Genomic DNA, 14,618 nt, shown 5'->3' on the forward strand with positions numbered 1-14,618 from the left:
GACACACCTGGAGGGAGAGGGCACATACATGAGGATGTTGTTTGTTGATTATAGCTCTGCTTTTAATACTGTCATCCCCAGCAAGCTCATCTCCAAACTTCAATAGCTAGGCCTCAGCTCATCACTCTGTAATTGGGTCCTGAATTTCTTGTCAGAACGTTCACAGGGAGTGAGACTGGGCCCTCACCTGTCCTCCACTACTATCCCGAACACTGGTACACCACAAGGTTCTGTATTGAGTCTGCTCCATCTTTACTTACGACTGTGTATCTGCATTTAACAGCAATACCATCGTCAAATTCGCAGACAGTGATCGGGTTGATCTCCAACAGAGACGAATCAGCGTACAGAGTGGAGGTACAGAACTTAGTGAGATGGTGCTCAGAGAACAACCTGTCTCTTAATACATCAAAGACTAAGTTGCTAATTATCAACTTTGGAAAGTCACGGGATGACGAGTACGCTCCAATCTACATTAACGGAGACATAGTGTAGAGAGTGTCCAGTTTCAGGTTTCTGGGAATACCTTACATGGTCCACTAACACCACAACAATAGTTAAGAAAGCACAGCAACTTTTGTTTTTCCTCAGGACGCCGGTCTACCTGAACAGATGCTGGTGAAGTTTTACCACTGCACCATAGAGAGCATCTTAACCTACTGCATCCCTGTGTGGTATCTCAGTTGTACAGCAGCTGATAGGAAAGCACTTCAGCAGGTTGTCTCTAGCGCACAGAAGATCATTGGGACTCAGCTCCCAGTCCTGGAGGACACCTACAGCTCACGCTGCCTAAGGAAAGCTACAAGCATCTGTAAGGACAATACACACCCATGCAATCGTCTGTTTGAGCTTCTGCCATCTGGCAGACATTATAAGATTTTCTATGCCCACACTTCCAGACTGAAAAATAGCTGTTTCCCCAGAGCTATAATTGCTCTGAACCAATCGATCAAGCACCATCCATAAATTTGTTATATTGCTACTTCTAATACTGGTTTTATGGCTGTCATGCATCTGAGTTGCGCTTTTGTACTGCTGGACATTGCTTGTACTGGCTGGTTACTTGATTTTATTTATTTTATTTGTTGTTTTATAGCACTGAGTACGAAAGTTGCAAACTCATTTTTGCTGTATTGGTGCATGACGCAATGACAATAAAGATATTTCATTCATTCAAAACTGTTGACAATACTTCAAGTGCAGCCTGACTAGTAATTATCGCCTTGCTTTTACATCCTATTCCCCTTGAAATAATGCCAACATTACATTTGCCTTCTTTACCACAGACTCAACCTGTAAATTAACCTTCTGGGAGTGTTACACAAGGACTCCTAAGACACTCTGCACCTCTGATGTTTGAACCTTCTCCCCATTTAGAAAATAGTCCACACTATTGTTCCTTTTACCAAAATGCATTATCATACATTTCCCAACACAATATTACATCTGCTACTTTTTTGCCCATTCTTCCAATTTGTCTAAGTAGTGCTGCAATCGCATTGCTTCCTCAGCACTACCTACCCCTCCACTTATCTTCATATCATCCGTAAACTTTGCCACAAAGCCATCAATTCCATTAGCCAAATCATTGACAATGTGAAAAATAAGGTACACCACTAGTTCCTGGCAGCCAACCAGAAAAGCCCCCTTTTATTCCTATTCACTGCCTCTTGCTTGTCAGCTATTCCTCTATACATGCGAGTATCTTTCCTGTGACACTGTAGGATTTTATCTTGTTAAGCAGCCTCATGTGTAGCACCTTATCAAATGCCTTCTTAAAATCCAAGTAAATCCACTGCCTGTCCTTTGTCCTCCCCGCTTGTTACCTCCTTGAAGAACTGTAACAGATATTTCTGGCGAGATTTCTCTTTACAGAAAACATGCTGACTTTGACTTATTTTTATCATTAGTCTCCAAGTACATCGAAACCTCATCCTTAATAATAGACTCCAACACTTTCCCAATCACTGAGTTTACGCTAACTAGCCTACAATTTCCTTTCTTTTGCATTCCTCCCTTCTTAAAGAGTGGAGTGACTCCAGTCCTCAGAGACCATGCCAAATTCACCCGATTCTTGAACGTTCATGACCAATGCATCTGATATCTCTTCAGCAACCTCTCTCAGGACTCTGGAATGTAGTCCATCTGGTCTAGGTGACTCATCCATCTTAAGACCTTTGAGCTTGCCTAGTATTTTCCGTTCAGAAATTTGATGATGGTGGGGAAGAAGCTGTTCCTAAAACACTGAGTGTGTGTTTTCAGGCTCCTGTACTACCACCTCCTAATGGTAACAATAAAAGAGGTCAACCTGAATGATGGAGTCCTTAATGATGGATTTTTTGTCATAGCCTTTTGAGGATGTCCTCAATACTGAGGAAGCTAGTGCCCATGATGGAGCTGGCTGAGTATGCAACTTTCTGTAGTTTTTTCCAATCCTGTGCAGTGGCCCCCCCCCCCCCATACCAGAGGGTGAGGCAACCAGTTAGAATGTGCTAACTGTTGAAATTTGCAAGGTGGCAATTTTTCCTAAGTATGTGAAAATGTAGTGAGAAATGGTGGGTATTTGGATTTTGGAGGAACAAGAAGCTTAAAGATATGGAATAAGGAGAGAAGAAAATTTGAACTTGAATAGAAATTGGAAGCTGGTAGCAATAAATTTCTGAAGAAATATCTTTATTCCTAAAGCATGAACGATGTGAAGTGTCTGGAAATATTTTACAGGCTTGGACAAACTGGGTGAATATACAGAATAAGGAATTGTTGCACGAGAAAAATTAGTCTATAGCCAAGCGAAGTAGTGCAGTACCAAGAGAGCAAGCATCAATTGGATGTAATCCTCTTGTAGATTCCTCACCAGTTATCTGCATTTGAACAAAGATCCATTTGTAGAATTGGGATAAATCCACCTCTCACAAGGCCAGATATTAATAGCAAAATTTATCATTACAACAATGTGGTCTTTGGCCACCTGGGAAAAGGTAATCAAAAATCGCAACAAAACAAGGCACAAACCTCATGGTCTCCTAGGCTACAGGACCCCTGTTCTTCTGAGACGTGAACTACAGCAGGCATATCTACCAACACTCTCCACAAAATCCTCCATATCCTCAAAATCCAGCAAAAGAATAAACAACCATTGTCAGCATCTCTCCTAGGTCAACATTCTCAGTTCTTCTTCTCTTAAGCCCATCACTCCTACTGGGACGTAGGCTACTGACAGTAGCTTGCCATAGCCCTCTGCTGCTAAGCAAAGCTCCTTCCTCTCCCAGGATTGAGGTCTGCAGAGCTTCTGTTTGCATTTATAAAGCTCTGGGTTTTTACGGGATGGGGTTGCTAGCCCTATGCCCAACCCTCCTCCTTTCGCAGCCGGGCTTGGGACCGTCCATGGCGGAGTTCAATATTCTCAGCACTGAGGTACAGACTACTTTCAGCCAGTTCTGATGGACAGGCTACACTGTTTATGTGCCTGAGACCAGAATCACAAAAGATGTACTCTACCCAAAGGTCCATCTCAGGAAAAAAAACTACCAGATGAACAGAAGAAACACGCCCAGAATTTTGTCAAATCATCCAGAAAAGGTCATGAGAATCTCTAGCCCATGAATGGTTGAAATGGAGCTGCAGCTTTTGGGATGGCACTGAGAGCCTAGATTCTATTTGTCAGGAGCATTTAGAAACCCACCAGAGTAACTTTCCAGACTATCCACAGTTCAAAAATAGAAAGAAAAAAATTACACCAAAAAGACCCCTCATTTTTTTTTGTAATGGACATCAAAACTTAGCTTTTATTTTCACCCCCCATAAAATAATTGAAAGAACTGAACAAGCAGTCAAGGGGTTTATTGCGCACAGCATTTCTTATGTTTAATTGAGATTTCAATTTTTTTTAAACTGATCACACCAAAAATGTGCCAAAATCGTATTCTTGATGCTTTTACTGTACACAATGTTCCAGTTTTAAAAATCTCATTTTACATTCCATGCATTTTTTATTCCATTGCAACTATTTGTTGCTTATGTACAACTTACAACAATGAATATTGAAGTCAAATATGCAGAGATCCTCATTACATTTAAGGCTTTGTTCAGTTTTTTTTAAGTAATGTGTTGCATTATTTTTGGATATTTCAATACAATTCCAAAGTCAAAATTAAATCTTAATTTTCTGGTCTTTCCAACTAAAATTAACAAATTACATCTCTTCCTATATTAACTACTGATATGTAAATTTATGAAATAGATGGCAGAAATTTTTAAAAGTTGAATGTGCAAGTAATTCAGGATACAAAAGCATTTACATCACCAAATCAAACATTTCACAGGATAAAAGCTATTTGATAGTTATCACATCAATAGAAGAGCTCTTATCACCTTCAAAGATATCACACAAGAGCAATACAATTTAAAATGACATTACATTTCAGGAACCCCCTCCCAGAAAACAGTACACAAGAACTGTTGATTAGTTCATAAATTTACACATCTGTGAATAAAGTATTCAGCCATATGCACCATTAGGGAAGTATGAGGTATTGTTTAACAATTTTAATATGGAAAGAATCTCCACAGATGTTGGAACATTAAGACCACTCAAAAGAACATTAGCAAAGAATTGGAAACATGTTCCAATTTCACTTGAATTTTACAAATACAGTACTTTGAGGCAATGCTAAAATATCTAGAAGGTAACAAGCATTCAAATCACTTCAGCACATTGGTTTGATCATCTTTCAATGAAGGGCTATTTTATCTACTTAGCTGTGTTACGTTGTATTATACAAGAAGTTTCCAGTTTATAAAGAAGTTAAAAAATTTAAAAGTAAAAGCAGTCTTTGGTCATTACTGCTAAACTCAGTACTGGCAGCAGGTTGTACTCATCTCCACAAACTTCATTTGTTTAATATAAATGGAAGTGAATGTGTAGGAGGGAAGTACAACCACTGGCTAGACTCATTCAGTATGCCAATGACCAAAGAGAGATTTCTACTCCTAAAAAATTCAAGACACATAGAATGCTAAAAAGCCAGATGATTAAACAATAATTTTAATAACAATCAAAAACTATTTCAAAATTACAGTAGGTAAATATTATTTCATGTGCAACATACATAAATTGCATGGATTTTTCCTGGTATAAAAAAAGACAGATTTTGTGCTGTTTCTCAAATGGAATCAGCCTAAAAGGTGATAGCTTATTTTGTCATCAAAAGCTAGTTATCCAGTTAGACCATGTGCAAATTAGAGCTGTTCGTCAATTCACATTTGCCTAGGAAACATCCAGAGTCCTTAAGAAATAGGCAGCTCATGACTAATAAACTGTTTCAATCTTTCAAGGTATTGTGCATAAAGCTCAATGTCATTATGCCCGGCTCCCTCGACCCAGAGGGGCTCCACTGCTCTTGGACACTGTTCGTACATTGCAAGACCATGGGAAAAATCAATCACTTCATCCTCAGTCCCATGAATTACCAATACAGGAGACGCTACCTTGGTTATCTTGTCAATGCTGGAAGAGATTAAATAAAGTTTGAAAAATAAAAGATACAAAAATATTAAGAAGCAATATTAATTATATTGATGCATTAGTGAAATTGCCAAAAGGTGAACAGACTATTTTTTTTTAAGAATTACATGCCAGAAACTGCCCATTTTAAGTGTTATGTCAGTCATGACACTGTGATAGAATGTGATCACTATCTGTAACACACCCTGTCCAAGTTGAAAATATGGGAGAATGGTCTTTGTCATCATTTATGAATTAAGTGTTAAGTTGTACAGATAAAGAGGGGAAAGTAGCATTGAAGCCAAGATTGAGTCGACAATAATCTTACTGTTTGACAGAGAAGGTTTGCAGAGCTGATTGTCCTACTCCTGCTTCTTGCGATAGCCCTGAACAAATCCAACCCTCCAGGCTACTCTACCATTTGATTAGATTATGGCTGATTTGAATATAACCTCAATTCTGTATTCCAACCGACTCTCTAATAACCACTGACGTACCTTGCTTATCAAGAATCTATTTCTCTCTGGTTTTAAAAAAATATATTCCAAGACAAATATTCCCTTCCCTTTTGAGGAAGTGTTTCTCAAATAAGTAAATGCATTTCTTCTCTGCCCTAAACGGGTAATCACTTTATTTTAAAAACTATCATTCCTAATTCCGGATACGAGGAAAAAGTCCATTCCACATCCACTGCATCAAGACCTCTTAATGATTTAACCATTACTCTTCCTGAAGGTTACTTCATTTATTGCTTTTATTTCAGAAGACTGTAGGTACATGCCTTACTTACATTTCAGTACATGATTCAGGCTGACATGACAGTTTTAGCATGCCTCTACATGACTTTATGACTATACATGCCTCAACTAACATGAACAATTTAAATCTACTGTTCACTTATCATAAAACCAATGCTACAATTTTGCTAGATAAGGATTAACTGCTATGTTCCCCTGGATTTGAACAAATGCCTCTTCAGTTAACAGAAATCCTGCTGTAGTGAAAGGAATTAATAATGCAATTTTATTAGTTCTTTATTGCATCTAAAAAATAATCCATGAAACAAATATCTGAGCAAAGTATATGATAATGCTTAATAATTCTTAAACCTGTGCTAAGAAATAAATGACCTTATTTTCAATACCTTGGTTACAGTTGATACAGTTTTTCAGGAAAATGTAAAATTCTACAATTTAAGCTGGTTTTACTATTGATAGTTAATTGGTAATTAAAATATGGCTATTTACATTTCTGATGTATATAAAATAATCACATTAACAGTGGAATACTATGTCCACTTACCCAAAAAAAATTGATTTCAGCCTTGAAAGCTAATTGCATTGACTACTTACTTAGTAGTCACATTGTAATTTCCTGTTTTTAATTATGCAAATTATTGTATCCTAACTCACTGTTGTCTACAAACTTGAGTAGAAAACACTGCAACCAGATTAATATAGTGAAAAAGAAAAACATCATTTCTCACACACATTTTACTAATTCAGAGCACGTACAAGGGACTCTGTTGTCAGGAGTACTGATAAGCATTTCTGTGGCTGCAAGCAATGGTGTACCTGCCTCCATGGTACTAGGATCAAAGGGCATTTCTGAGCATGCCAGGAACATTTTGAAAGGGAGGATGAGTAGCGAGAGGTTGTGGTCATATTTGTACAAGTGAGTGACAAGGTCCTGCCAGGATTTCTTTCGTTTATTTGGGGCACAATGCAACTTAACTGGGACAGGAGACAGTTGCCAGTTTCTAACTAGCATATAGTGTGTGTACTTGTGTGGCTGTTAGACATGCTTAGAGAAAAGTTTTAAAATAGTATCAGTTGCAGTTGTTTGTGTTCAAAAAGTAGTGATTTTTGTCACTGATGGTTGGCAAAAAAATAAGCAACGAAACAATTCAGAACTGCAGTTCATTGAGGTCTGGAGATGCCAGAAATGGCTGGAAGTGAAAATGAAATGATTTCAAGTTAGGAACTACGAAGAATTTGATGGTAACAACAATCATCTGAAACATTGTATGAAGGCAGTCCATTATCGGCACGGAAGGTCTGCCTAGATTTTATTCATTTACAGTCAAAAGAACATGGTAATGTACTGTTGATAATTTAAGAATACACAGTTTTATAATATAGTAGTATTTGTAGTTCTAATTTGTTCTGTATTTCAAATACATAATTTGTTACTCAGTTAAACGGTAGATTGTCTTTTTTTTATATACCTTTTTAACCATTTCCATAAAACTTCAGCTAAGTGAGGCAGCTGCTTAATTGGCCCAAAATATACTGGTCCCAATGTGCTTCAATTAACTGAAATCCACTATGTAAAGAATTAGGCAAAAGATTAAAAAGCAAGACTCCAGGGTTATAATCTGTGTGATATTTCTGCGCCTCCACTTCCTAAGATGATTGAGGCAAGCAAGGGACACCTGTCCCCATCTTAACTATATTTTACAGAAGCACCATTGAGAGCATCCTGACAAGCTGCATCTCCATCTGGTATGGGAGCAGTTAAGCATTGGAGCAGAAGTTCCTACAAAGGAATGTGAGAACAACTGAGAGGCTCATAGTGGTCTCCCTATCATCCATAAGGGACAATTATCAGGAGCGCTGCATACACAGGGCCCTTAGTATTAAGGATCCTGCCCATCCATCCAGCACCCTCTTTGACTTTCTACCATGAGGCAGGAGACTACGATGCATTAAAACAAGAATGGTTAAAATGAGAAACAGTTTCTTCCCCTGGGTCATTAGGCTTCTGAACTCCCCGCCGCATCGTATTGGAAATGTCCCTGGTTAATCTGTTCCATATCTTATAATATTAATGCACTTTAGTTTGTTATTTATGTGTGATTCATCTGTATATTTCATCCTTACCTTCGTAAGTTATTGTTCTGCTCTGTATGTAATGTGTACCATTGTGCTTTACACCCTGGTTTGAAGAAATGTTTCGTGTATATACATATATATATCTACACACACACACACATATACATATAGATATAACCATATAATGTATATAGTTCAATGACAATAAAAGACTGGACTTGATATGCTAGTGAGGGTAGGAATAAGAGATGGCGGCGCGCATGGACGCAGCTGCCCCTCAGGGAGTGATAAGTGTATCTAGTGTTTGTTCTGTTTGTCCTGGACGCATAACATACAGTTGGAATATGCTCGTTAACATCAGGGCATACTATGTTGGAAAAACTGACGAGTTCTGGTGTGACATGGACAGTTTACGCTGCTATGGACTACTATCCACTACCAAGCCGGCTGCTTCCCGAGGGAGGACGAAGCGAAAGCGCTGTGAGAGAAGACAGAGGAGGGGTAAGAGGGCTGGCATCCATGCTAGGCTGAAAGCTAACCCCACCAGGCCAGCGGTACCATCCCTCCTGCTCTCAAATGTCCGCTCCATCGACAACAAGCTGGATGAGCTGCGTCTGCTGAGAGAAACACACAAGGAATTTAAAGACTGCTGTGTGTATGTCTTAACGGAATCCTGGCTCCATGACAACATACCGGACGCAGCGAAACAGCGAGAGGGAATGACACCATTTTGTGCAGACAGAGAGGCAGCTAGCTCCAGTAAGAGCTGAGGAGGAGGTCTGTGTGTTTATATAAACAAAGACTGGTGTGTGAACCCTACAGTAGTTGCTAAACACTGCTCACCTCTGGCTGAATTTCTCATTGTGAAATGCCGGCCATTCTATCTGCTGAGGGAATTCACCATCATGCTTGTGACAGCTGTTTATGTAGCTCCCAGTGCCAATGCTAAGGCTAATGCTAACAAAGCACTGGGAGGCCTAAATGAAGCCATCAGTGAGCTACTGACTACACATCCTGACAGCTTTGTGGTGATTGCTGGGGACTTTAACTACACTAGCTTAAAGACTGTGTTCCCCAAATTCTGGCAATATGTAGATTTCAAAACCAGAGGAGACAACACACTGGACTTGGTTTATACCAACACACCCAGGCATACAAAGCAGCCCCCCTCCCCCATCTTGGCCACTCTGACCACATATCTGTCATGTTAACACCAGCATATAAACTTCTGCTTAAACGTGTGAGAGCAGAGAAAAGAGAGATAAGGGTCTGGCCAAAAGGAGCAGCCTCAGCACTACAAGACTGTTTTTCGCACACAGACCGGGACATATTCAAAACAGCAGCCTCCTATGATGACCATACAGACATTGAGGAGTATGCGGAGGCAGTAATCAGCTACACAGCCAAATGCACGGAGAATGTCACTGTGATGAAAACCTTCACCGCACGTGGTTATAAAAAGCCATGGATGACAACAGAGGTGCGTTCACTACTGAAGGCCCGTGACAGCCTACAGATCGGGGGACAGGAGTGCGCTTCGCTCAGCTAGGTCTGCACTTTCACTAGGGATCAGGAAAGCGAAAAGGGCCTATGCGGGCAAAATACTCGGACACTTCTGTGACACAGGTGACACCAGACGGATGTGGCAGGGAATTAAAGCTCTGACAGACTACAAGATCAGGCAGATAACTGATGACAGCGATGCCTCTCTACCAGACAGGCTTAACAAATTCTTTGCCCGCTTCGAAGCATCAAACACTACAGCAAGGGGGAGAGCCAGTCCCTTTTTACCATCTGACCAGACGGCTCCAATCATTGATCCAGAGCAAACACGGAGGACCCTTGCCAGGGTCAACCCACGAAAAGCGGGAGGTCCCGACAACATTCCTGGCCGTGTGCTCAAGGAATGTGCTGATGTATTAGCCGATGTCCTGACAGACATTTTCAACATCTCCCTTAGTCAAGCTATTGTCCCCAGATGCTTCAAAACTTCCACAATCATCCCTGTAGCAAAGAAATCAGTTGTAGCCTGCCTAAATGATTACCGTCCCGTTGCCCTGACTCCCATAGTAATGAAATGTTTTGAACGGCTTGTCAAGCCTCATATTACAGCCAGCCTCCCCTCATCACTGAATCCTCTACAGTTTGCTTATCGTCCAAATCGCTCAAAGGAGGACGCAATATCCACCACACTGCACACAGTTCTCTCTCACTTGGACAACAAAGACACTTATGCCAGAATCCTGTACATTGATTTCAGTTCAGCGTTCAATACCATCATCCCGCACAGACTAGTGGAGAAACTGTCACTGCCATGTGTCTCTGGATTCTGGATTTCTTGACGGAGGAGCCACAGTCAGTCCGTGCTGGCAGGAACATCTCTGACTCCATCACACTGAGCACTGGATCCCCACAAGGCTGTGTGCTTAGCCCATTGCTGTTTACACTGCTAACACATGACTGTGCAGCCAGATTCAAGGAGAACCTGCTCATTAAATTTGCAGATGATACCACAGTGGTGGGGCTCATCAGCAAAAATGATAAAACAATGTACAGGGAGGAGGTCAAACACCTAGGGAGCTGGTGCAGGGATAACAACTTGATGCTTAATGTCACCAAAACCAAGGAGATAATTGTCGATTTCAGACGGTCTCAGCCTGAGCACACACCCTTCAGCATCAGCGGCTCCACGGTGGAGAGAATGGAAAATTTCAAGTTCCTTGGGGTGCAGATCTCGGACAATCTCACCTGGTCCAGGAACATCACTGGGGCTGTGAGACGGGCCCAGCAGAGATTGCACTTTCTGAGGAAGCTTAAACAAGCATCACTCCCCACTAACATCTTAACTACATTCTACAGAGGCGTGGTTGAGAGTGTGCTGACCTTCTGCATCACAACCTGGTACTTCAGTTGCAGCGCTGTCAATAAAAAAGCCTTGCAGAGGGTGGTTAGGGGAGCAGAGAAGGTTATTGGGGTCTCCCTACCTTCTGTCCAAGACTTCTTTCAGAGTCGATGCCTCCAGAAGACACGGTACATCATTAAAGACCCCTCACACCCTCTCCATGAACTGTTTGTTCTTCTGCCATCAGGCAAACGTTACAGGAGCATCAAAAATAAAACCACGAGGCTACTAAACAGCTTCCTCACACAGGCAGCCAGACTGCTAAATAGCTGCTCTACCTGACTCTGCTTTGGACACTTAACTTGCACTGGACACTTATAACTTGATTTTAACTGACATGTGGCTGTTGTGTTTTACTATTTATTGTTATGTTTATTATTTAGTGTTGCATTTGTTATGTTATGATTACACTGCTCCTGAGAAACGCTGTCTCATTCTCCCCTGCAGAGCTGATGTACGGTTAGAATGACAATAAAGTTTTTTGAATCTTTGAATCTTGAATAAGGTAAATGAATGTGTAGCTGAAGAGATGGTACAAGGGGGATGGGTTGCATCTGAAATGGAGGAGGACCAATATTCTTCCGGGGAGATCTGCTAGGTTTAAACAATACTGCCAAGGAATGGGACCCAAAGCAGTAGTGTATCAGATGAGGCTGTTGAAGCAAATGTACAGCAGATGTTAAAGCAAATATGTCAAGGTTAAAGCAAGATTCAAAAACTATTTTCTTTAATGCAAGAACCTTCGCAGGTAAGGGAGATGAACTCTAAGCATGGATTGGCATGCAATTATGATATTATAGCTGTCACAGAAACATGGTTGAATGATGGGTAAGATTGGCAGCTCCATGTTTCAGATTTTTAATACTTTCAGTGCAAGAGCTGGAGGCAAGAAATGAGACCAAGTTGCACTATTTGTTAGAGAGACCATCACTGCACTGCTCAGAGAGAACATCCTAGGGAATGTCCACTGAGGACATATGGGGTGAAGCATGAAGTGTAGGAATAGCATTGTAATAGTATGTAACTTTAATTCCCTAATGTTGTCTGGAACTTCCTCAGAATTAAGGTAAAGTTTGGGGTAGGGCTTATTAAAAAGGTCCGGGAAAGAGCTAGATCAGATAAAGGAAAATCATAGAAGTCCCTATTAAGAGCAAAAGGGTAGTTAGAGAAAATAAAGGGGTCCCCTTGAAGATCAACCGTAACTTATGTGTGGAGCCACAAGAAACAGGCAATATGTTAAAAGCATATTTGTCTGTGTTTACCATGGAGAAAGGCATGGAAGCTAGTGAGTCGAAGACAGAGAATAGAGGTATCTTGGCAAATATCAACATAATGAAGGTGATGGTGTGGCAGAGCTTGAAATATACAAAGGTGTGTAAATCCCTTAGGCCTGACTAAGTGTATCTTAAGATCTATGGGAAGCAAGGAAGGAGATTGCTGAGGCCCTGGCACAGATTTTTGCAACTCCGTTAGCCATTGAAGAGGAGACTGGAGGAAAACCAAAAGTTTCATCTTTATCTCAGAAGGGATAAGCCAGGGCGGGAAATTAATTGGAACAGATTCTGAGCGATAGGATTTATTTGCGATTGGAAAAACAAGGACGGATTAATGATAGTCAGCATGGTTTTGTGCATGGAAAATTAATTTTCACAAATTTGAATTAAATTTTTTTGAAGAGGTGATGAAGAGGACTGATATACATAGGGCAGTAGATATTGTCTACATAGATTTCAGCCAAATGTTCTTCATTAGAACTCTTAGTCCAGGAATAATACTGAAAAAAAAAAGCAAAAAAGAACCTAACATTAACTGAATGGCTGACCAGCTTGCCAAACTGGTCGAGCCTGTTTACAGAATCAGAATCAGGTTTATTATCACCGACATGTGATGTGAAATCTGTTAACTTAGCAACAGCAGTTCAATGCAATACATAATATAGAAAAAAATAAAATACTAAAACAATTACATTATACATATATTGAATAGATCAAAAATCATGCAAAAACAGAAATACTATATACTAAAAAAGAGACTTTTTGCATTCTCAACTTCATACATTTCCTAAATCTCCAGATAAGAATTTAATTGATACAATTTTTACTCTGAAACCTTTTCATAATGGATCTATTTCTAATATTTATAGTATGTTGTTGGCAATGAGAAACATTCCGTTAGACAAAATTAAAAACCTCTGGGAACAAGACCTACAGATTTCAATTGATGAGGATACTTGGAATGAAATTTTTAAACTTGTTCACACCTCTTCGTTATGCGCGCATCACTCTCTTTTACAATTTAAAGTGGTTCATAGAGCCTACATGACTAAAGATAAGCTCTCTCATTTTTACTCAGATTTTTCTCCATACAGTAGTAGATGTAATTTCGAAGAGGCCTCTCTAATTCATGTTCTGGTCCTGCCCGCGGCTTGATAAATTTTGGAAAGAAGTATTTCAAACTTTCTCGGAGCTTTTTAAAATAAACTTCAAACCCAACCCTCTGACTGCCTTGTATGGCATTGTTGGAGGAAATGATTTTACTCTTAAACCAAATGATTTGCATATTTTGGCTTTTATTTTTCTTTTAGCCAGAAGAGTTTTGCTGCTTAAATGGAAAGATGCCACTCTGCCTACTCATGCCCATTGGTTGATTATGTTATGTCATGTTTAAATCTAGAGAAGATTAGGTGTTCTATTTCTATACCTAGACAAGATTTTTTCACATTATGGGGACCTTTTTGGAACTACTTTGACAATCTTCGACCTGTTCAGCAATGATGCTGGCTATTATATGTTTGAATTTATGACTATATGTCCAAGACTTTTTCTTCTTTTCTTTTAATCAAACAGCTGTTTTTTTTCCCTCTTTTTTTGTAATGGGGTTTTGATTTTGCTTTAGATTACAATAAATTATACTTTTCAATATTATGGTTAATTTACTATACATAGATATGGAGCATTTCAACCTTGTTTTTGTTTCCGTGATATCATAATGTATTTTGTATTAATCTAGGCAAGTAACTAATAAAAATATTGAAAAAGTAAAAAAGTGAGGTAGCGTCCAAGGATTCAATGTCCATTTAGGAATCAGATGACAAAGGGGAAGAAGCTGTTCCTGTTCCAAAACTTCCTGTTCACAGTCTCGCAGCCTATGGGAACATATTCCATCAATGGTACTCAGCTAATGAGAGCACAGTGCATAATATTACACACAACTGATGAGAAAATTGTATGTAAATTGATGCTAAGACAATGAGTGCATGCTACATCATTGTTGTTTAGTCAATGAGTATTCAGCAATACACCTTGCAAGGTGTTAGTACTATTTAGACTATATTAATTAGAGGGAGAAGGTTTCTACTCTCCAGTCAGCACTTCACAGT

At 39.7% G+C, this 14,618-nt stretch overlaps 1 protein-coding gene across 1 annotated transcript in view; it reads right to left on the reverse strand.

Moving 5' to 3' along the window:
* Nucleotides 1-3,847: 3,847 nt before the first annotated feature.
* Nucleotides 3,848-14,618, reverse strand: part of abhd17c (abhydrolase domain containing 17C, depalmitoylase) — a 45,533-nt gene continuing 34,762 nt past the window's right edge. Inside the window, exon 3 of the mRNA XM_063065770.1 lies at nt 3,848-5,506. Within this exon, the coding sequence (XP_062921840.1) occupies nt 5,287-5,506 (220 nt within the window). The 3' untranslated portion in view covers nt 3,848-5,286. The remainder of the gene's footprint in view (nt 5,507-14,618) is intronic.

The sequence above is a fragment of the Mobula hypostoma genome, chromosome 13 (genome assembly GCF_963921235.1).
Source record: "Mobula hypostoma chromosome 13, sMobHyp1.1, whole genome shotgun sequence".
In the NCBI taxonomy this organism is placed as follows: domain Eukaryota; kingdom Metazoa; phylum Chordata; class Chondrichthyes; order Myliobatiformes; family Myliobatidae; genus Mobula; species Mobula hypostoma.